The sequence below is a fragment of the Pteropus medius genome, unplaced genomic scaffold, assembly GCF_902729225.1.
Source record: "Pteropus medius unplaced genomic scaffold, Ma_sr-lr_union100, whole genome shotgun sequence".
Lineage (NCBI taxonomy): Eukaryota > Metazoa > Chordata > Mammalia > Chiroptera > Pteropodidae > Pteropus > Pteropus medius.
In genome coordinates this window covers 115,525-140,568 of record NW_024346787.1, presented here as the reverse complement: position 1 = coordinate 140,568, position 25,044 = coordinate 115,525, and the positions used below count along the sequence as shown (strand labels likewise).

The window sequence follows — 25,044 nt, the reverse complement described above, 5'->3', positions numbered from 1 at the left end:
CTGGCCACAAGATGACAGTATTATCTGTGTTAAAACCAAGTACTGTACTGTGTCTGTTATATGGAGTAAATAGAAATAATAAATCCAGAGGGCTCATGAGGGATATAAATTCCTTTAGCAAAGATACTGTACATCAGCTTGAGAAAACTATGTGTCAAAAGAGATAATTTCCTTTTGTGACAATTTGGAAATAGTTTGAAATATAGCTACCTTTCTCCCTTCCGCCTTCTTCCCTTCTTCCTTTCTTTCTTTCCTTCCTTCTTTCCTTTCTTCTTTTTTCTTCTAGTTTTCTACTCTTCCTCCTTTTTCCCCTTCCATTTCCTTCTTTCAAGTACTCATTTTATTACATAAAAATTACAAGTCAAACAAAACAGATGTGTAAGAAAAGGTTAACATTCCCACCATTTCCTTTAAATCTCACCTTTCTTAAGTAACTAGTTTCCTTTGTTGTTTCATATTTCTTCCTCTATATTCATACATATGTACAGATAGATGTATATTGTATTTCTTTAGGTCTTTTTAAAAACATCTCAAAAAAAAACCCCACAACCGATCTCATTGCCTGTTGGGAAATACTTTTAGATAGTAGAAAAACCCTCCCATCTCTTCCATACTGTCATAAATATCACCACCATCACTACTACCCCCGACCCCAACACACAACGTGTATATAACCTACCTCTAATCACATCCGTTTTCATTTCTCCTACTTTGAGAAACAGAAACTCAGTATAGAGAAATTGATCTCTTCTGCATTTGCTTTATGTTATTCCCCATTTCTCATCATTGTTGTTCAATGTTCACAGAGTCACTTGGGCTAAAACCTGTGGATTCATCTGTAGACAATATTCATGTGAAGACACTCCTTTAAGGGAACCCAGAGCTGCTCTGGGAAAGGAGTTCCTCCCTTTGTGTTTCTTCTGGGTTTTGCATCCACAGTGAGGGTGTTGACCTTCTACTGGCTCCAGTGGCTCAGAGACTGGGATACAACGCCTGGCTCGTGGTGTCCGGTAGAAGATGTGGGGAGTTTTCCTTCTTTACATTTTTCTGACAATGGGAGGTAAGTCTCAAATCAATTGGAAACATTGCTGGGAATTTTCAAAATAATTTTCTTGCAGCTAAAGGAAATGATTGTAACTTCTCACACTTGTACTAAGAGTCTTTCCTTATGCATATTTTCTTTATGTATCATCTTTGACCTTGTCTTTGTCCCCGTCCTTGTCCTCCTCCTGTTCCTCTTTCTATCACCATTTATTTCTATCTAAGGAACTTCTCCATCAATGGCAGTTTTTTTGTGACTACATGGAAACTAACTTTTTAAATAATGATGCGGCTTCTTGGAGTGCTTCCTTAGTAACGGTTATGTGTCTTCTTATAGGTACCACGGGACAAGGTGTCCAGCAGCCCTCTGAGTTGGTGGCTATGGAAGGAGCCTCTGTCCAGGTCAACTGCATATACCAGACTTCTGGGTTCAATGCGCTCTTTTGGTACCAACAAGATGATGGCAGAGCACCCATATTTCTCTCTTACAATGTTCTGGATGGTTTGGAGAAGAGAGGTCATTTTTTTTCATTCCTTAGTTGCTCTGAGACATACAGTTACCTCCTTCTGAAGGAGCTCCAGATGAAAGACTCTGCCTTTTACCTCTGTGCTGTGAGAGACACGGTGACTATGAGGCCCCTTCAGCTGCACCAGAATTCAAGGCAGCCATGGCAGTGGGAAGTTATATTTCCTAAGTGTATGCCTGTGGTGAGTTAAGACAGGGGACTTCAGAACCAGACTGCTTAGATTTGCAGTCTATTTTAAGATCTTCCTTTCCTGCCTTGTAATTCCCTTGTATTGTCTTCAAATTTACAATTAAGTTTGTTAAATATTACAGCCTACTGTCAGCTAGGTTTAGAAAATAAATAATTATTGTTGTAGTTTTGTCCCCCTACAATAAAGCTGACCAGAACTTGGAAGGTCAAATTGTAGGTTACTTGGGTATCAAAAATGAGGGCTGCCCCAAGTTAAAATAAAGTAGTTGGTCATATATTGCATAATTTGTTTGGAATCAAAGATTAAACAAAATTCTCTTTTGGTGAACTTTTGATGGAATCTTGACAGACATAGTCATGTTAGAAAGCAACCTGACATTTTGAATCAAGGCCATTAAAATGTTCACATTCCTTTTACTGGATAATTCCATTTTTGAGCTCTCACTGAAAGAGAGTAAGGCTAGAAATGAGGTTTAGGGGCTTTGAATTTTGGAGTGTGTAATGTTTACATAGAAGCGCTCGCTATTCATTAGGGCAAAATATGGGCAACAACCTTAAGCAAGTTATGACCAATGATATTTTTTAAAGAGGTGTTAGTTTCTGTTGCTGTATAACGAATTATCACAACACCCATATATTTACTTATAGTCCTGTAGGTCAGAAGTTCAGGCAGTTTCAACTGCTTCTATGCTTAGGATATTACAAGTCAAGGTGTTGGCTGGCTGAGTTCTCGTCTAGAGCTCAGGGTCTTCAATCAAGTTCCTTGCACTTGTAGGACTGAGGTCCTCATTTCCTGGCTGTTTATGGCCTGGGGGCATCTTCAGCTCCTTAAGGTCACCTGCATTCTTTCTCACGTGATCCCCTCCATCTTTAAATCAGCAATAGCATTTCAAGTCCTTCTCATGTGTGGAATCTTTGGGCTTCATCTTCTGCCTTCTTTCTCTGCCACCAGACAAGTTCAGGTGCTTTTAAGGGTCTCATGTGAATAGGTTAGGCCTACCTAGAATTCTGCCTTTTTTAAGGTCAGCTGTGTCATATAACACAACATAATCAACAGAGTGACATTTCATCACATTCAAAGTCCTGGGGATTAGGTCATGGAATCTTGGGGCTATTCCTTGAAATTCTACCTACCACACAGCCAATAAAAGACATAAGACTGTATAAAAACTCTGAGTTGCCAGAAAAGGGGACAAAGCCCAGATATATATTTCTTATTTTAAGTCATAACATCACAGTTGACTTTTTAAAGAATCGAGTTATAAACTTTTATTACAAATTAAACATGAAGTTCTTAAAAATCTCAACTTGACCAGATATAAAACAATTTGAAAGACTTTAAAGGTATATTGAGAAAAACCAGGCTTAAAAAAAGCAAATTTGTCATTATTACCCAAAAGAGATATCTTTAGGTAAAAATATTAAAAACCCCAAACTGGATAGGAAAAAAAAAAAATGTTGTAGATGATAGAGGCTCTTCATCTCTCTGGCAACCAAATCAAAGTTGTGACGGAAATAAGGAGCAGCAGCAAGGAAAAAGCATGGGATCTAGATAAACAAGTCATACAACTAGGGAGAAATCCAAAAAATCACTTTGCAACAGCAGAAGATAGGACGGGATGAGGACGTGGGGCTGCCCAGTCTCCAGTGGCTGAGTGAGACAGAGGCTGCGGCAGCAGTAAAAGCCTTTTAAAGGGGCCATGTCAATGAGTGGATTTTCCAGTGACGAACCTGCTTGCTCAGAGCACCAGTGCCAATTAGGCTGCATGCGGGGGCACCAGGGACTTTCAAGGAGAGATTGTCGGAGTGAGGGCTTAGGCGAGACTTGCTCTGTACAGAAGTGCCGGTGGTATCCATTGTTCCCTGTTGAACCCTCCTCCTTCCCAGTGTGTGGACACAGTGCTGCCATAGATATGACGTCATCAAACAGAGGTTGCTCCGCCCAGAAGATTCCCTGGAAGCCCGCCTCCCCTAACTCGTGAGCCCACCCAAGCCACATCCAGGTGTATCCTCAGAGAGTCAGGTGCTCCTTGTTGAGACTCACACTGGAGGCAGCCTCCGTTTCTGGTGTGGCCTTTTGAGGCAACTATATATAAGCACAGCATCTGTGGATTGCTTGCTGAATCTTAACTGGTGGCCCTGGAGGGGCAGAGGCTAGGGCTAAGTTTGGCCTGCATCTGAACTCCTCTCAGGACAGGTCACCTGCTTCACAAATCCACACTAATAAGACCAGGAGACATAGGAGCTTTGTTTAGAAACAAACACAGAAAGGCAGCCAAAATGGGAAGACAAAGAAGCAGAAAACATAAGAGAGAGCAGAACAGAGATCCAGATATAATAGAGTCAAGTAATCTAGGAGATGCAGAGCTCAAAACACTGGTTATAAAGATGCTCGATGAACTTTTGGTTAAATTCAGTGAGAACTTCAACAAAGAGATAAAAAATGTAAAAATGGCAATGGCCATTATAAAAGAGAACCAGTCTGAAATGAAGAACACATTATCTGAGATGAGAAGTATATTAAATGGAATAAACAAAGGAATAAACAAAGTGAATAAAGAAAAGCATCAAATGCCCTATTTAGGAGACAGGAAAACCAAGGACACATAACCAGAATGGCAAGAGATAAGATGACAAGACTATAAAAATAATTTAAGGAGAATATGGGACACTATTAAGGGTCTAAATATCTGCCTGATGGGAATAACTGAAGAAAATCAAGATATTGAACGGCTGTTTGAAGAAATAATGATGGAAAACTTCCCTAACCTGGTGAAGGAAATGGACATAAAACCCCAGGAAGCTCAGAGAATTCCAAAAATCAGGGATCCAAAGAGGCCCACACCAAGACACATCATAATTAAAATACCAAAGGTTAAATACAAAGAAAGAATATTAAAAGCAGCAAGAGAAAAACAGATAATTACTTATAAGGGAAAACAATGACAAATTTACTTATAAGGGATTACTTATAAGAGAAAAACAGATAATTACTTATAAGGGAAAACCTATAACATAAGACTGGCAGCTAATTTCTCAAAAGAAACTATGCAGGACAGAAGGGCTTGGCAGGATGAAGACCCAAGAATACTTTATCCAGCAAAGCTATCATTTAGAGTTGAAGGACAGATAAAGAGCTTCCCAGGCAATAATAAGCTAAAGAAATTGATCACCACCAAGCCAGAATTACAGGAAATGTTGGAGGAACTTCTTTAAGGAGAAAAAACCTGTATCAAAAACAGGAATAAAGAATGGTAACAACTACATTCCTATGAATAAGTACCTCAAATGGAAAAGAATTAAGCGCTTCAACCAAAAGATAGAGTGGCTGAAAGGATAAGAAAATAAGACTCCTACATATGAAAAGGAAGGGGATGGAAAAAGATATTGCTTTGATGGACCTAGAAGGTATTTAAGTCAGACAGAAAGATAAACACTATATGATTTCACTAATATGTGGAATCTGAGGAATAAAAAGAACAAACTAATCAAAAACAGACTCACAAATATAGTGGACAATTTGGTGACAGACAGAAGGGAGGAGGGTATAGGGGTCTGGGAGAGTAGAGTGAAGGGTTAAAGAAGTACAAATTAGTAGCTGATGGATGGTTATGGCGATGGGGAGCATGTCATAGGGAATGCAATTAGCATTAATATGTTGGCTAAATGGAGGGTCAGGGGAGGGAGAGAGCAATTGGGGGGATCGTTTTACAAACTGTATAGATGTCTAACCAATGTACTATATATTTGAAACTAATTAAAATAAATAAATTGAAAAAAAAACCCCAAACTGTATAGATAATGTTGATAGTTCTAGCATTTGGTCAATGGGCAAAAGGAAGCACTTAAGGTCTTTAGCTTCAAAATTTTGCATCGTGAGTGACACACAGTGAGACAGACAAGGCTGCACTTGTGCAGTATCCCCCTGTGGGGTGGGAGTCAAGCCCAGGAAGAAGCCCCAAAGTAGTGCTTTCTAAAATGTTTATTTTATTATTTTCAGAAGGTATTAGCAAATCCATGTTTTATTTTACTGTTAAAAAGTTTTCCATCTTATTTATTTTAAAAATTGATATTCCATTACATGCTCTGAAATTCAAACAGTACGAAAGGGAATACAGTGCAATGTCTTCATGCCACCATCGTCTCTGAGCTGCTCAGTATACAAAATGAGGCAATCTATGGTAGTTAAAGTATTGCTGCTTCGCTCACTGGTGCTCCTCCGTTCATGTACACACACACACACACACACACACACACACACTACACACCCTTACATGTGCACTGCACACAGTCAATGTGGACAACTTGCTTCTCAGCTTTTGAAAAATTTAGCTGTGTCAGATTATTATTTATTGTCACACAAATGTCGAACATTTCTTTGGCCATTTAAGAATCCAAGAGATGGTTTCTAAGGCTCTTCTGAGTTTAGATCTTTCGCTCTCTTTGTTGATCTTCTTTCTCTTTTCTTTTTTCCCATTCCCCTGTCGTGGATGGCGTAGCGAGGAGAATGGAGATGATAATAGAGGAAGGGGTGGGGAAAGGTTTTTGTTTCTGATTGGTACGATAGACTAGTTTTTTGCAATATCTGAAGCAGAAACATAAATTCTAGGTCATTATCACTTTTCAAAGTTGGGTTTTTTTGAGAGGGAGCAAAGAAAGACAGAAATAATGGCAAAATTTCTGGGAACCTTATAGAGCTCCTGTGGCTTCATCAGAGCCATAAGGGTATTATTATTATTATTATTATTATTATTATTATTATTATGAGATTGTCTCCTATTTTGGCAACAGGGAAAGCAATATTTGATGATATATTCTATTGAGACTGATATGGCTAGACCATGGGATGGGAGAGTGTTTCCCTCTAAGGAAGGTTTGGTGGGGAAATAGTATTATGGAAAAACAAATAATTATAAAGCATTAGCTCATATTCTGCTCCCCCTGAATCCCTCAATATTTTTGTGAACTCAGATGTGTTGGGACCCAGGGCAGGCCATCCCAGTGGAATATTGATTATTTTGAATTAAAATCACCTGAAAAGCAGCAAGAACAGGAGGAGCCCTCTGACTCTCCTTTGTCCCAGTAAAAGCAGGAAATCAATCTCCATGATAGATGCCCTTCCCACTCCGGAGGGACTGAGAGACAAACTTATTGCAAGAGTTATAAAATCCAGAGTAGAAAAAGTGTGTATAAAAAATCCTTGTAATGCCTTCACTAATTTACTACCCAAACCCAAACTTTTAGATTTCTCTCTAACGAATACCCAAATCTGCTTAGATTCCTTTCTAATGAGCACTAACTTTCTTTGTCCTGTCAATTTCTCACAAATTTATTGTTCCTTTGTCTAAAAAGTAGAAAAAAGTGCCGACTTTGGTCACTTCTTTGAGTCTTATTTTATGATCTGAGCATCATATTGTGATCACCCCATGTGTACATATTAAATTATTTTTTTCCTCCTGTTAATCTAGTCTTGTGTCAATTTTATTATAACTAGTCCATCCATAAGAAGGGTAGAGTAGGGGAATTCTTCCTACTCACCAACAGATGTTACTTTTTAAATAGATAGTTTAAAAAATGTGGTGGCCAATAATAGTAATAATAATAATAGTATGAAAACAGTGAAAAAGCAAAGAGTGGACTCAAATAAGAAAGAAATTGAATTAAACAAAAGAGGACACCTAAATTAATAGGGGAAACAGGATTATTCCTTAAATTGTGCTGTATCAATTGTTTAGTTCAGAGACTCTCAGTCTTTCTCCTGAGCATCCCCACTGTGCAGGGAGAATGAACACAACAACCCTCTCCTTCCCTTTCCTTCCTGAAATCTTGATGATGAGAGCATAGTAGTCTACAGTAGTCTGCTGCAAGCATAAACAGTCTCATGTTTTAAAAAATTGAGGAAACATTTTAATTTTACCGTATAATATCTCCATGTTAATTTTGGTGCAGCATATTTTTAAAATAATTAACCAGTTGACCCATTCTCCAATATTTCAGTAATGATAGTGCTCCCAGATGATGTATATGTTTATTTCATGTTTTGTCTTGAGGGCAGGAGAACTCTAATTTGAGAAGCACAAAGTTGAATATTTGTAAAAAAAAAAAAAGTGTTTCAAAATCATCAATCAATAAATATTAGATGAATAAATAAATTAAGTACCTTACATGATGAAATAAATTTTAGAGAGATTAAAGGAATTAAATCACAAAATTTTTAGTAAATACATATAAAATATATTAATTGAGTAACTGGGGAAGATCATTCTAAACTTAAAAATAATTGAAGAAATCAAGGGAAAAACAGATTCGATTACAGAAATATTAAAAACTAATTCATTCTATGAAGAATGACCGAAATTACATTCAAATCAGTTTACTGTTAATTTGCTGCTAATTTGACAACAGATTAACAATTGTTCTAAATTATTTTTATATGCATGAAAAGAAAAACATTAATATCAAAATAAGTAAATATATAGACTTTTCGATGAGGCAATTTACACAAGAAAAAAACAGCATGGTTCACAAACACGTGGAAAATGTTTAAACTTACTGGAAGTTATAAAAATGTAAACAACTTAAAAAACTCCAATAGGGAATTTTAGAAATAATTTAATACAATTTTAAAAAAGAACTTGGACAGGATGCAGCAAAATAGAGACACTCTGGTGGGAGAGTAAATTTATAAGCTATTTTGAAAAGTAATGAAAAAACAGTAATGACAGTGTTATGGCGGGAACGATTCTGAGACCCACGGAGCCAATTGAGATTAATTATGAGCCTTTATTAGCTGGCCGGCGACTGACTCTCTACCACGCAGGGCTAGAGGAGATCAGCCCCGAGCTTTCAGAGCAGGCAGCTGATAAAGCTCAAGACCATATCCTGGTGGTCTCCTGAACAAACCAGCAGATTACAGAAGTGGGAGTTGGCTTTTAGCATATCTTTGCCCGGAACAACACCCTTAATTAACAAGTAAATAGATTACAGAGGCAGACATTGGCCATCTACATATTTTATACAATATACTTCCTAAACCACACACAAGCAAGTAGGACAACTTCTGATATCTAAAGATATTTCTTCCCTGTAGCTGATTTAGCTAGTTTGCTCACTTGAAAATTTTCCACCCTTACCAGTTGATATAAAGCCAATGAATCTTCATAATTCTGATTTAATTAGACAAAGATAATCTTACTTCATTTTCATAGATGAGGGCTTGTGTTTTAATCTGTTATTTTGTACATCTGAGCTTACTTTTAATTTCACCAACCAAGGCAATTATCTTCACATCCTACCACGTCCTCAAAATCTGATGCTTACTGCCAGCAAGGCTACCCAAAGCTCAGCCTAGGGAGGTTGATCTGATTATCTCTGTTTAAAGAATGACTCCACTGCTTTCACATAAAGGCTCCAAAGGACTCCAAAGTCTGATAGACTTACTGTAAAATCAATTTCTCCGTAAAGTAAATTACTATATTTTACAGGCCTTATTTTTCATTGAGGCAAGGATTAATAAGATCTACAGAGGGTAGAGAATATATTTGGAAAGAAAGGAGTATATTCAGTGGAAATTTTTGATACATCTCAAGAGAAGGAAGATTAGCTTCCACGGGGGAGTCTGGATCTTTGGTCCTTTGTCTAGCCTCCAGGGGGCGATGTTGGACAAACTAGAGATCCTTGTTTCCCTGAAGATCAGCACCTTCCCCTAAGCCCCTGCCTTCCTGAAACTAGCCTATTGAAGCACCCTCCTTGAGTTCTTTGAAGACAGAGACAAGAGAGGAGAATTAGAGATCAGAAGCACCCAAAGTTATCTAGCAGTTTTTGTATTTTTACCTAAACAAAGGACTTGTGAAGCCCAACCTTACTCATACATATTTCTGAGAGCTGGGTTCTACTGCTGTTTTCCTGCCTGCTCAAAGGAGAATTTCCACAAAGAAGCCTGCAGCATTTCCATTGCTCAGCCATGCTCCTGTTGCTCATCTCAGTACTGGGGATGTTTTTTTGCCTTGAGTGAGTAATAGTCTATCATGGTCCTTAGTTCCACAGAAGTAACATTTTTCTTCTTTGAATTTTAGCAGAAATACTTAGGTTTCACAGTGAAGTCTGCACTGCTTTCACCGATAAAACATTAATTTTGCAGGAGGCGCCAGAGCCCAGACGGTGACCCAGCCTGACAGCCACATCGCTGTCTCTGAAGGAGCCTCGCTAGAGCTGAGATGCAAGTATGAGTATGACGCAACTTCTTATCTCTTCTGGTACGTCCAGTATCCCAGCGAAGGCCTCCAGCTTCTCCTCAAGTACTCTTTAGGGAACACCATGGTTAAAGGCATCAAAGATTTTGTGGCTGAATTTAGGAAAGATGAATCTTCCTTCAACCTGCAGAAACACTTTGCTCATTGGAGTGACTCAGCTGAATACTTCTGTGCTGTGAGTGCCACAGAGCTGGGGACTACACTGGGAGCTGAACACAAACTCTGTGAGACACTAGGGAAGATAATTGCATATGAAGGATTTTGGATCCTGACATTGTAGAAGCCATGGTCGTCTTATTACACAGTGTAGAGGTGCTCGGGGACTTGCTCAGTGTGGGGTGGATATACTACTTTAGTGGTTGGATATGAAAGTTGAGACGTGGCACCAGAATGTTTTACTTTCCATTCATCATTTTACCTTGCAATAATCCAAAACAAAAGATGGATTCCTTTTGATGACATCTCCTTCTTACAAATTTACTTGCTTTCTCAAATTGCTAATTTTAAGAGTTTTTCTGAAATTTTTCTTTCTGGCTCCATTCTGTGTTGGTTTTTTCCTCTCCTTATTAGGTACCCATCTAGGAAGGAGGACATGATTGGCATGGTGAATAGCTAAGAATATGGCATGCTCGTGCAAATTTTAGTAAATTATTAGACATATTGTAGAAAGAAGGGTGAATAACTCAAAATTTTCAGTATTTCTTCAAAGACTGTTGAAGAGAAAGGAAATACTAAATCTAAATACTAAATACTAAAAACAAAATCCATTTGTTTTAAAGTAGGTTTGTTTTATTTTTTTCCCAGTTATAACAATAGATTTCAATTTTTTAATATCTGAAATTCTGTAAATTCATACCAGAAATCTTTAAAATTGACGGGACAATAATTTTTGCCAATTTATTACACATGCCGTCATTGTTTTCTACTCTTATTCTGTTTTCATATGACATTACTGTTGGAATTTTTGAAATTGTTTCCCATCTGTTTCACATTGCAATTATGATGTATAAAGTTTAGCAATGTCTCGCCCCTGAAAGTGCACTGATTAAGAATTTCAATGGGACCTTCCTGCGCTACCCAGAGAGAGGCCCGTACGGCGTTGTTCTCTGTTCCCATGTAACTGAAGGGAAACTTTCATAATGTCCAGAGCCCTTGGTGTCCTGCAAATGAAGGAAGAGAGGGTCCTCAAATTCCTTGCAGCAGGAACTCACTTAGGTGGTACCAACCTTGACTTCGAAATGAAACAGTACATCTTCTAAAGGAAAAGTGATGGCATCTACATCATAAATTTGAAGAGAACCTGGGAGAAGTTTCTGCTGGCAGCTCGTGTCATTGAAAACCCAGCTGATGTCCCTATCATGTCATCCAGAAATACTGGCCAGTGAGCTGTGCTGAAGTTTGCCATTGCCACTGAAGCCACTCCTATTGCTGGTTGCTTCACTCCTAGAAACTTCACTAACTAGATCCAGGCAACCTTCCAGGAGCTGAGAATTCTGGTGGTTACCAATCTCAGGGCCGACCACCAGCCCCTCAGAGATGCATCATATGTTAACCTGCCTACCATCTCCCTGTGTAACACAGACTTTGTTCTGCACTATGTGGACACTGCTAACCCTTGCAACAACAAGGGAACTTACTCAGTAGGTCTGATGTGGTGGATGCTGGCCCGGGAAGTCCCGTGCATGTGTGGCACCATCTCCTGTGGGAGGTCATGCTTGATCTCTGCTTCTACAGAGATCCTGAAGACCTTGAAAAGGAAGGAAGAGCAGGCTGCTGCTGAAAAGGTTGTGACCAAGGAGGATTTTCAGGGTGAATAGATTGCTCCGGCTCCCGAGTTCACTGCTGCTCAACCTAAAGTCACAGACTGGTCTGAAGGTGTTCAGGTGCCCTCTGTGCCCTATTCAGCAGTTTCCTACTGAAGACTGGAGTGCTCAGCCTGCCACTGAAGATGTGTCTGCAGCTCCCACTGCTCAGGCCACTGAATGGGTAGGAACAACCACTGATTGGTCTTAAGCTGTTCTTCTGCAAACTCTTAAAATGGAATAAGGTTGCCGGAAAATGAACAGTTTCTAAAAGTTAAAAAAAAAAAAAGAAAAGAATTCCAGTGGGAATTAAAAGATCAAAGGGCATGTGAAAAACATGACACTCTTGGCTAGAATGAAAATCTCTATGAGAAGATGGTATTCTTAAGCATCTGAAGTCTTGAAAGTTAATGACTTTGAAGGAAAGTAAAGGGAAGGACGTGGAGGAAGTTTTGACTTTTTAGTTGTGTATGTCCTGATGCTGTGATGGATAAGTGATGAAGATTTTAGAAATTCAAAGATATAGTGAATAATAGTGGATTGTGTTCAGTGATTTACCTTAGCTAGAGGGGACATCAGTAGGAATCAGCATTATTTTTCAAGTCATATTGATATGTCTACTTATATGCATTTGAAGGATTTCTAAAAATGGAGTAAAAGACATAAAATTATTCATGAGAATGCTGAATTAACCTGCTTTGTTTTGAGAGGCTGATTGTAAGAATTGTGGTCACCATCTTAGATCCATGACCCAAGATGACCACAAAAGTGTGTTTTCTTTGTATGTATGCGAAGAAGAAATGCCAATTTCTTTCAAATCCAAACTGAAGCTGAGTAGTGAGGCAGTATAACTCCTGGCACCAAGCACCTGGGAAAACATTTTCATCCTCACACTAGCAACGCTGCCTGAGCAATCATAGTTTGTTTTATTTGCATAATTATTTTGTAATTGTGAAAAATTTTACATAATACATAATATATTAAGGGGAAAGAAGAAATTCCCAATTATTTTAACATAAATATGTTTGTTATATGTAATATTAAAAATATTTTTAAAATACATAAAATATATTAGAATATTATATTATCTATATCTTTCCAAATAAATATAGTTATACCTCAATATGAGATTTCGATTTTTAAAAAATAAAATATTACAGATAAAATTGCCAACTCCTTTATTTTTCTCCTCAGTCTCTCTTTGTCTTTCCCAAGACAAACTTATGAACTTTGTTTCTCAAGTGCGTGGTGACGTATTTTTAAAATTTATCCAAATGTTATCTTACTGTATATGTAATTCTGAAACTTGCTTTTTTAAACAAAAAATATTTTTGAGATATAGAAAAATTTATACATATGGATAAATTTTATTACTTTAACTGCTATGTAGTATCCCATCTTAGGAATATATCACATATCCCTTTTTGATGTATCATGCAATGTCATCAGCGATGGTCTTAAGGTCAACTAGATAATCATTTACAAATCTCAAAGTCACATAAGTTTTCGCTTTCCTCATGCCAGAAGTGTTTTTAAGTGGAGTCCCATCAGCTGTTTACATAGGAGCTCAGGGACTATTCTTTATTCAACTCTCCTGTCCCTTCACCCACATCAAGTGCTCAGGCGTGAGGGAACAGAACCAAATAGGCCACTCAAAAGCCCCTTATCCTATATCTCCTGCGACAATTACAAAATCACTGCCCCAAAGCTACGGTGTCCTACCAAATATTCACAGTTCATTACAGTCTAGATGCAATTTACCAACAAGAGATCATTTGACCACAGCAATGTTCCATAGTAATACAGCTGACATTACACATTTATCAGGTTTCCAGGTGAACACAGGTTGAACACAGGTAGAAATTTTTTCATGTAGGAGAGTTTTGCTAATCCTTTACTAGAGGGGGTGTTTTAAATTTTTTATTATTATAAAATTTTACAAGGAATATAATTATATATAATTCCTCATATATAGGCACAGAATGTTCTATGTCATATACACAGAAGGGGCATTACTGGGTTATAAGATTTACACTTTTAACAACTTACTGCTATTGCCAAATCGCTCTTCAAAATGTTCTTACCAGTTTTTACTTTAATCAGGAGCATGAAAGAACCTCATTTCCTCACATCGTGTACTTGATATTCCCTGTATCACACATCCCCTCTACCCTACTTGTGCTTCTTTCATTTCCCAAATAAACTCTTTGTACTCAAATTCCTTTTTTGAGATTGGAGAAATTCAATCTAAGATTTCTTTTGGTGTAGAGTGGTCCTAGCAAGTGAACTGACAGAATGAGTCTCTGGAATTAAGTTATTCATGGTCATATGACAACGAAGATCGCACAATTAGAGATAAGTGGGTTGGTGATAAGTCCTGACAGGTAGTAATTACTTGCGGTGAATTGTCATGGGATTCGGGTATAAGCCGCTGCCGTAGCTTATGTGATAACTTTAGCATTTGAGAGGTATTGTGATCATGGTAAATTTAGGTGCCGTGGAGTTGGTTAGTAGTTAGTTTCCAGCAAGGAAGAACAAGAACAAAATGGAACCAGCCAACAGCACTATGCTTGTCTTTTACCATCATTAACCAACAGGGATCTTCAGAAGATAATGGCTGCTGCTTCCTGCCTGCCTCTCAAATCTCGTAAAAATCCACTTTTGTACACAGAAAGAGATTTGTAGTTTTCTATGGAACCAAGTTGACAATATAGAAAACTAAGAACCACTATGAACAACAAGAATATCTTAACCTCATGCATATCACACTCTTTTAATCCTGAGATTCCCTCAAATCTTCTTTTATTACATTCAGTGGGAATTACTCGGAAATCATTATATATCTAAACAGATGGAATGGTTATAGCTCCAGCTCTAAGTGGTAGAGAACTGTCATTATTATAAACAAGAGACCTTAGATGAGAGAAGTGGGGATAGGATCAGCAAGCATGGAATTCAGAATTTTTTTTTAAAAAAAACTGTATGAATAGTGAAACAGTAGCCACAGATACACATTAGCAGGGTCTCTTCTCAGTGATAAAGCAAATATCTTGTGTCATTTATTGCACACATATTCAAAAGCATTTATTAAACAATTTATGAAGGGCATATGACACATCTGAAGAGCTCACAGTGAGGTTTTAATAAAGGCTTAAAACTTTCATGTAATAATAGAAAACAATATATTTGTCATTAGCTTAATCCTTGCTCTTTTTGTGGTGGTTCTTTTCACGTTCAGTCTCATTATTCTGGGAAAAAACTCAACAAAAATTCTGAATGACAATTTATGAAATACTATAGTTGTCATAATCTATTTTCAGTTATTATCTCTATTAAAGATTATAGAAGTCTTCTGATTACACAACAGTGCTACTAGTTTCTGTAAGTTTAAACTGCAATTAGGTTAGGCCTGGTCAGTACTTGGATGGGAGACCACCTAGGAATACCAGTTGCTGTAGGCATTAAAACAAACAAATAAATAAATAAACTGCAGTTAATAAAGTATAGATAAGGACTTAGTTTACTGGTATGCTGCACTGAATATTGTCAACTGCACATCTTCCTCATCTCCTTTAATATACTACCTAGCTTTCCTGAGGATAACCCAAACTACGTTTTGCACAATCCTTTCTTTCATTATCTAACTTAAATCCTGTGATAGTAGAAAAGTGGAAGAGGAAGGGAAGCCATTATTCTTCTGTATTGGCTGTGGGCAGACAGCTGAGGTTACCAGCAGTGGCTTTGTTGGCGTCCTGGGTTTCTTCCTGAGAATCACACATTTTGCTATTGCCAGCAGCTGGATTCATTATACTTCAGAATTTCTTGTAATTAATCTTTCTCATTTTTTTCTTTATCATCTCTTACAATATCTGTATGTCTAATTTCTTGTATTAATTGCCTTCTACTTAAAATATTTGAACTTGTTTCTACTTTTTCTGACTTTCGACTAATACACCTGAGTAAATCTAAATCCTTTAAGCACAGCTTCTTGAGCTCCTGAAGTCACGACATCTGAATAAAATTTATTATTGGCTAGTAATTAGCTTAAGCAATTTTTTGCTATTGGTCACATAGTTCTAATATATTCTACTTAAACCTACTGCTACAATTACTCAAATGACATTCATATACTTATGAGCTCATAATGTGGTTAGTAGATTCCCTCAGAGGAATGGAGAGTGCTGTACGCAAGAAATAAAATTGACTTGAAAAAATAAAGAAAATCATGGAGAATGAGTGCTCACTCTGTTTATTTCTGCTTTGACTTCAGCTAGAGTAGGTTAGAGGCATGGGCCAAAAGAACCAGGAAGAAAAGGAGGAAGACACTCCTTGCTCACAGAGAGTTGACACAAGTAGAAGGGAAAAGGAAGAGAAAGAAGAGATTGTGAATCGAAATAATATCTAGATCGAAATTTTTGTATCCAAATCTGAAGCTTGTTACTATTTATACCTTGATGCAGGACCATGTAGCTGCTGCCTTTTCCGATGTCGTGGAGAGTAGGATTTCCACAATGCACACTGAAAAATTCTTCCATGTTCAAATATATATAATAGTAGAGCTCAATAGATAAAAGGCGTACTTTTCCATATTTGTCCCATGAACAGTCAGAGTTTTTTTGTTATAAGTTGAATGGGAAGAATACTGAGAGTAAGCAGTATTTGTTTTTGCTATTGACTTCAGTAGTACAATGAAAGAAGAATGACTTTAAAAATCTGTGAGGATTGGAGGCATTTTCCCATGCTGACCCAGAAGTAGTTCAGTGAGATCTCAACTGTCCTCTTAGTTCAGGGTTCCTGAAGGTTATTTTATCAATGGATAAAACACTGGCTATATCATAAACCACCTTAGATTTTTATTTTCCCAGGTCTTAATTCTGGAGATTATGATTTTGTAAAATGGAGAGATCTCCAGATTGTACTTTAAAGGTGATCACTGACTAATACTTATATAAAAAATAAATTTCATCCTTGCCAAAAAATGCTTCTGTTCATCAGCAGACATGTCTCCACCAATACTAGAAGCTGATATTGAACTCATTCTTGTTTTCGAGGCAAATCCACAATATCTGAATATCCTATCCTGTCATGAAAATAATTCTTTTGAACTGTATTTGTCAGTTGGGCAGTTGGATATATGTAGAGCGCATACTTGAGGCAAAATTTCATTAAAAGTTTAGCATTAGAATATTTTGTCTGATGCACATGGGCCAATCGAGTGATCTGAGAATCATTAAAATCCTAAGAGAGAAGAGAGTGATGCCAGAAAATGTTATAGGGATTTAATAACTTCGATTCTATATTTGTCCAATGCTAAGAGTTACATTTTATCATTTTTATGTCAATATATATGTAAGATAGAATTTCCATTTTTTTCTTTGGAAAACTTTGATTAATTTGTGTTTCTTTCAATTGTATTTGCAATGCGGTATTTCAAGTAGCAGAGATTTCTCAAAGACCATTCATTTATGCATTTATTTAAGCACATAAATATTTTTTACCACCAGCTGATAAGTGTCCAACATTGTTGTGAGTGTGGGAACAGAGTGGTAAAAAAAGTTTGCGTCATCTCACATCATCTGCCAATGATTAAACATGTATTGTTGAGATTCTTCTGATTTTATCTTACAAATGTCTTACATAATATTTCCATGAATCACGAGAAGACAAAAAATGGCTAAATAAGAAAAAGTAGAATTTAATTCTTCTCAGAAATATCATGGTATGGAGCTTCCAAGTCATGCAGTGTGCTGGGGAAAAAATAGGTTTATGAAAATATGAAATAGTCTTTTGATTTAAAAAATATCATATTGACAGTTGACAGATGTCATTAAAAAAAAAAAGGCCAGCTACTTAAAATACCACTTTGCTAATACAATTGAAAGAAATACAATTTAATCAAAGTTTTCCAAAGAAAAAATGGAAATTCTATATTACATATATATTGACTGACAGTTGAGGGGAGAACATGTTAACATTCCTATGAGTTTAGTATCTTGTCCACAAGGGGGTGCATTTTTCTAACACATGCACATTTCCTGCTTAAATTCTCAGCTCACATTCATCCTTTCCCTGTGACTTTAAACTTTCCTCACACTAAGAAGTCAAGAGCCGAGGACACCAGAGGCTCTAAGAATGAACTCTTGTCCAGGATCAGTGATTGTGCTCTTCTTAATGTTTGGTAAGTCCAATGCACAGAAGCTTATTGTCTTTTGTTTCATTATATTGGAAATGTTTGACCATGATTTTCTTCAAGTGGTAAAGCTCCAGGTCAGGCCCAGTGTAACCAGAACCATTATCGTTATTTTTTTTCTCAGGAAGAAGCAGTGGAGACTCAGTGACCCAGACACAAGGCCAGGTGACCCTTACAGAAGGGATTTCCCTGAATGTGAGCTGTACTTATTCAGCCTCAGGGTACCCTGCTCTTTTTTGGTATGTTCAATATCCCGGAGAAAGTCCTCAGCTCCTCCTGAAAGCCCAAAGGGCCAATGAGAAGGGAAGAAAGAACGGTTTTGAAGCCACATACCACCGAGAAGCAAATTCCTTCCACTTGGAGAAAGCCTCAGTCCGAGAGTCAGATTCGGCTATGTACTACTGTGCTCTGAGTGACACAGTGACTGAAACTGCAGGGGGAGCTGAGCACAAATTCTGAGCAACAATAAGGAGCCTGGATGCTGAGTGTCTGATGCAATGATTTAGAAACCAAGAGCTAGTCTACTATTGTTTTCACCCATCAATCACTCTCTAGACACACTGGTTGGTATGAAAGTCATTTAAATGAACTCCAAGAACACAGCAGAGGAGCAAGAAGTAAACATGCCTCATGCGAAGCACGATAATGGCGAGTGTGAAAACAGATTCCTTAATCACAGCTGAAATGTATGATTTTCAAAGTATAAAGCCTCAGGATGAATGAAATGGTCTATGTGCTCATCTTCGCTTAAAATTCTAGCCCCCTGACCTTGTCCCAGGTCATCCAGGGACATACTGTATTAGGAGACACACCTGTAACAGGTGAGATTGCAAATGCTTCATGTCTCCCTGACAAACTAGGATAAAAAAGGGAAGATTTCTAGGGAAACGTTTGCCCAAGAAACAATAGGTTCTTTTTTCATCATTAATTAATCTTTTTTTATGTGTGTGTGGTGACATTGGTTAACGAAATCTGGTAAGTTTCAGCTGTACCTTTTAACAGTAAGGCATGTATATATTTACATTGTGTGTTCACCTCCCATAGTTAGATTTCTTTCTGTCACCACATATTAGACTCCTTTTATCCTGTTTATCTCCCCCCTCACGCTCTCCCCTCATTCTCCGGTAATCACTAGTCTATTGTCCATGTCCATAAGTCTCTGTTTGTTTGTCCTGTTCCTTTGTTGCTTTTAAGTTTATATTCCACGTATAAGCAATATCATGTGAATTTCAACTTTTTCTGTCTGGCTTATTTCGCTTAGCGTGATTATCTTGAGGTCCATCCATGTTTCGCTTAGCGTGATTATCTTGAGGTCACAAATGGCAGTATTTCATCTCTTCTTATGTCTGAGTGATATTCTATTGTATATACATACTACAGCTTCTTTAGCCAATCATCTATTGTTGGACATTTCGGTTGCTTCCATGTCCTGACCACCGTGAATAATGCTGCTATGAACATCGGTGTGCAAATATCTTTCTAGATATGGTTTTCAAGTCTTTGGGGTAAATACCCAGTAGAGGGATTGCTGGATCATATGGTAGATCAATTCTCAGTTTTTTGAGGAAACTCCATAATGGCTGAACCAATTTGCGGTCCCACCAGCAGTGTATGAGGGTTCCTTTTTCTCCGTGTCCTCTCTAACATTTGTTATTATTTGTCCTGTTGATTATAGCTATTCTAACAGGTATGAGATGGTATCTCATTGTAGTTTTGATTTGCATTTCCCTAATAGCTAGCAATGTTGAACATCTTTTCATATATTTGTTGACATTTTGTATGTCCTCTAGAGAGAAGTCTGTTCAAGTACTCTGACCATTTTTTGACTGGATCGTTTGAAGAAACAATAGATTCTTAAAGGAAGAAATACAAGAAAGGAAGGAGGAGGAGGAGAGATTCTTACCTATGACCACTTATATGGAAAGAAATGATGGAATATTTCTTACAGTTTCTCATTGGGGAAATTACATGTCAGGCCTAGACTGGTGTTCTCCATGCACATTAAAGCAAAACTGTTATAATATCTGCATTAGAATAGTGCTTGTATCAAAGTAAAATCCCCTCAAATAATTGTTAAATTTATAAATGGGTAGGAAAGCTTATTGCTGCTATTACATGAAAGCTACAGATTTTCATTAAACAAATTTATTCAACAAAGAATTATTTGCACCTTCTCTGTGCCAGATCATAACCAAAGAGACAGTACACGGAACAAACAAAATTTGCTGCCCTAATAGATCTTATATCCTAATAGAGGGCTCACTCCATGTTACTGCTATTCGAAGTGTTCAATGTGCATCAGATTATGTAATTCTCTCAAAAAATTTTCTATTATTATGTCCATTGTGTATCTGAGGATACTGAGGCACAAAGAGTGTAAGTCACTTATTCATGATCACGTAGGTGGGTAGTAGCAGAGGCAGGACTCAAAGGAAGGTTCTCAATGCACGTGACTTAAGTATTAATCTAGAGTACTTATATAAATGTATATATAGATCACATTGCCGGTGGTAAGGAGAAGACTGGACAAGAAGTTAATCGAAAGTTTTGGGCAACTGTCGTTCTGACTGTAAGATGGTCTTGCTGGCTTTTCTCCTCACACATACGACACGACTCTGAATAGATATAAATGTATGCAGCAGAGCCATCTCTGCTGTCTGGTGAGCTGGTAGTAAACTTGAGTCTCCCTTTCATGTGGCAGAAAAGAATATAGGAGAGAGAAGCTGGACTTGGATGCCGCCCTGGGCAGTGTACTTGGTAAAGTACGGAGATGTGTCTGAAAGCCGCGTAGGTGTTTTCTGGCTTCATTTTTGTTGTGAGATAGAAGAGAGTTTTAGTGAGGTTAATACAAAAATAGCTAAGATACATTTTCCTTAGGATGTGGGACATTGGAATAGGAAGCACGGAGCAAAGAAAGTCATTATTTAGTCCATCGAGGATTCATATTGAGAAATGTAGACGAGACACAATTGGTGATCGTAAACACTGGGTGACTAATCTCTTAGGTGTGGCATTTGCCTTTTATTAATTTGTAATTAAAGTGCTATAAACTGCACATATTTAAGTGTACAATATGGTTAGTTTTAACATATGTATATGTCACAGTCAAGGTAATAAACATTTCTACCACCACCAAAGCATCCTTTTGGCCTTTACAGTTCATCTGTCTTTCCACTTTGGACCTCAGAAAATCGTCTTCTATATGTTGCTGTAGATTACATTGCATGAGTGTAGGTATAGGATTTTATTATTTTTTCTATTTGACCTGTCTTTATTTTTTTGTCCTCTCTTTTTTACCTGACTATTTTGGATTACTTAAATACTTTTTAATATTCCATTTTATCTGTTGACTTTTTGTTATATCTTTTTGAACTTTTTTGAGTGGTTTTTCTAGAGATTGTAACATACATGCCTACTATTCAGAGGCTACTGAGAGTTAATACTGTTCTATTATACGTAAAATGTTGAAATTTTGTACAGTATGTCTCTTTATCCATCAGTACTGAAGCTTTGTTATAGTTGTTTATACATATTACATCTACATACATTGAAAACATAGTTGTATGCATTTTGAAACTTAAAAGAAGAATAAGAAGTCTTTTCTATTTATCAGGTCTTTATCATTTCTGCCATTCTTCCTTCATTCCTGAAGATTCAAGTTTTCCTCTGATACCAGGGGATGTGTCTGAAATGATGTATTTCTCTTCTACCTTGAAAAATTTCTTTTAGCATTTCCTCCGGCACAGGTCTGTTGGCAACTATGTTTTTAGTTGTCTTTGAACTGAAAATGTCTTTATTTCACCATTATATAGGAAAGATTTCCACTGGATCTGCAATTTTGTGTTGATGGTATTATTTTTGCACTTTGTTTTATTTTTAATTTAAAAATTACTTTTTACTTTATTAAATACTGAGTTTATTTCATATGCATATATTTGTCTCCCTCCCCCCATTTCCACTTCTCTGACCATTGCTTTTCTTATGTCCTATTGTAACATTCCATACATACTTAAAACCAAGCAAAGGGTGGAGTTCCACTTTTAAAAATTAAACAACATATTCTTGGCAATGGAACCTGGACACCACTTATCAATCATGGTAGGGAAAGTTCTCACTTTGCATTATAAAAAGGACAGCCAGATATCAACTGTTATGTAAATTTAAGAAGATGGAAAATTTTAACAAACTGTTTAAACTATTTTCTTAAAGAGACTTCATCCTCTGCCAGAGACGGTGAAGTCGCCTGTTCAGTCATCCAGAAGCTATTCTTCACAGAATTGATGAACTTGGTTTCCATTAAGGGAAGAAAAGCAGCTTTTCCTATCCTTGCTTGCATTTTTGCTTTACAGAACTATGTCCTTTCAGTATTTTAAGAGGTTTTTTTTCCCATGACTAATCTAAGTTATTTATTTAAGCCATCTCTTGCCGGAAGCAAAAGGATGGAAGATAAGTATACTGGTCATCATTTGATACAGGGAAAGGTCAGCTTAAGGTCCCATATACTTTTCTGGTCCGTGTGCAGAGTAATGGTCTAAACCAGTGCTATGGTCCCCACTGGGTAGTGGTCCAGATTCTCTTCATTCATCTTCATAGACAGTCGGAAGTGGATTCACTTGAGAGTTATGGAATAGAGCATGGTCACCATCTCCCCAGGGAAAGCGCTTGGAACCTGATGCGGAGATGGCGGTAGGCGATGAACTCGGGTCTCTCGTGCTCCCCGTGGTGCGATTTCAGGAAGACTTCAGCATGCTCACTCCCACCCGGGGGAGCGTGATGAAGTAGGTGAGGGTCTTCCACATGTGAGCTGGGCCCTTCTCGCCGTGGGCGCCACTCGACATGGGCTGTGCCAGCCGTGGCCGGAACCGACCTAGCAGCTCAGGAACCAGGGTCCCCGCCGCCGCCGCCATTTTTTACCAGGACTCCACATCTCTCCTTTTTTAAAAGGGTTCTTGATCTTTTAATCTTGGTGATGTTGATTTCGAGGGTTTTATTTTTCTTTGTTCTTTAATTCTGGTTTGATTTTTGTGCGTTTTTGGCTAGAATATTTTGTACCGATTTCTTTACTGGAGCTTTTTCTTCAGCTTCTTCCTCATTAAAATCATCATCATCATCTTCATCATCACTGTCATTGTCATCTTCATCAGCAGCAAGTTTCACTTTTCTTCTGTGGACACTTGCTACCACTTCCAGGGGCAGAATTTCCAGATATAAGGAATTTGGCTTTCTCCTCCTCTTCATCATCTGACTCTGCATCTTCCTCCACAGCTACTAAATGCTGCCCGCTAATATGCACAGACCCTGAACCACAAGTAAGACACGGGTGGTGTTACTTTAAAGCCCCTAAGGGAAACCGTTGGCTGTACAGACATTTTCAAAGTTGCCAGCATTAATTTAATTGGACTACCTTCATAATTCATTGCCCCAGCTTCAACAATGTGCAATTCATCCTTTGCACCAGTCCCTAAATTGACCGTTCTTAAAGATAATTGGTGCTTATTTTCATCATTATCCACCTTAAAGTGATAATATTTGTCAGCCTTTGGTTCACAACTGAAAAGATAGTTCTGGAGCCTCAAGGGGCTCATGTCCAAGTCCATCAAATCTACCATGGAGTGGTCGTATGTGTGCTGGCTGGAAAATTACTGTTTGACTATCGCCCATGGGAACATAACTCTCTAACAATAAACTTTCTGCTTCTGTACCCTCCGCTTGCACAACCGACCTGTGAGTTGACAGTTAGTAAAAAGAAGAAAAATAGACTCGTATGTTCAAACAGGATGAAGAATAAGGGTTTGGAGCTTAAGAACCCTGTACCTTTCCATTTCGGGGCTGTTTAATTTGGGGTCTGCGTACTCCTGGCAGACCCAGCTGGCTGAATAAAGAGTATGATTCCTATAACTCACTGATTTCTGATGGTCTGTGTGTCTATCGAGGGCTGGCGGCTACAACACATGAGAGAAAGCAGAAGGATATAAATGACTACCATTTGGCAGAACAGCACACAGGATGAAATTACACCAAGGCACACTTTGTTTTATTTTAATTAATTATATTTGTAATTGAGGTTACTTTAGTTAATGTTAGGTCCAGGAGGGCCTTATCCCCTTAGTGTGAGAACCAGACTCCTCCCTTACCTTTGTGTGGGAATGGGACATGGCATCTGGCTGGCAACGCTACATGCTCATCTCCGGTTTCACTGGGCTCTCCTCCCTTCCCTGAGAATTTACCCACCTGAAATATTCCCACCGAAAAAGCCCACCTAAAGTTCCATATAAGTTTCAGGTCCCTTTGTATTTGAGGCTGACGCCATCTTCGGCTCAGCCCAGCTGTCACTCTACTACAATAAACCTTGCTTAACCCCTTTGGCCTTGGGTGTTCTTCCTTTGGAGAAACTAACAGTTAATACCATTATATAAATTTTAGGTGTACGATATTATAATTTGACATCTGTATACCCCATAACGTGCTCACCACCAAAAGTCTAGTTTCCATGAGTCAGTATACATTTTACCCCCTTTACACATTTTGCCCTGCTGACACTGCCCTTTCTCTCTGGTAACCACTCATCTGTTTCCATATCTATGAGCTGTTTTTGTTTTGTTTGTTCATTTGTTTCTTTTCTTATACTCTATATGTGAGCGAAATCATACAATTTATTTCCTTTTTGATTAACTTACTTCACTCAGCATAGTACCTTCAAAGCCCATCTATGTTGTCGCTAATGGCAATATTTGCTCTTTTCTATGGAGGACTAATATTGCACTGTGTGTATGTGTGTGTGTGTGTGTGTGTGTGTGTGTGTGTGTGTGTATAAATATATACACACACATATATATATATCACATATTCTACCCTGTCATTGTTCAATGGACACTTAGGTTGTTTCCATATCTTGGCTATTGTAAATAATGTTGCAATAAACATATAAATGCATATGGTTTTTCAAATTAGTGCTTTCGCATTCTTTGGATAAATACTAAGAAGTTGAATAGCTGCATCGTATGGTAGTTCTAGTCTTAATTTTTGAGGAATCTCCATACTGT

The 25,044-nt window shown here is 37.7% G+C and overlaps 3 pseudogenes and 2 gene segments (V, D, J or C); 3 read left to right on the top strand and 2 right to left on the bottom strand.

The window, feature by feature from the left end:
* Positions 1-620: 620 nt before the first annotated feature.
* LOC120613916 (T cell receptor alpha variable 1-2-like) lies at positions 621-10,288 on the top strand. The segment is given in 3 exon segments: positions 621-1,060; positions 1,379-1,749; positions 9,898-10,288. Coding segments are annotated over 3 exon segments (438 nt in total).
* Positions 10,289-10,851: 563 nt separating this feature from the next.
* On the top strand, positions 10,852-12,800 carry LOC120613914 (40S ribosomal protein SA-like; annotated as a pseudogene).
* Positions 12,801-17,830: 5,030 nt separating this feature from the next.
* Positions 17,831-18,726, top strand: LOC120613917 (T cell receptor alpha variable 9-1-like). The segment is given in 2 exon segments: positions 17,831-17,989; positions 18,126-18,726. Coding segments are annotated over 2 exon segments (381 nt in total).
* A 3,237-nt stretch (positions 18,727-21,963) lies between these two features.
* On the bottom strand, positions 21,964-22,908 carry LOC120613918 (cytochrome c oxidase subunit 6A1, mitochondrial-like; annotated as a pseudogene).
* A 75-nt stretch (positions 22,909-22,983) lies between these two features.
* LOC120613915 (nucleophosmin-like) lies at positions 22,984-23,610 on the bottom strand (annotated as a pseudogene).
* Between the last annotated feature and the right edge of the window lie 1,434 nt (positions 23,611-25,044).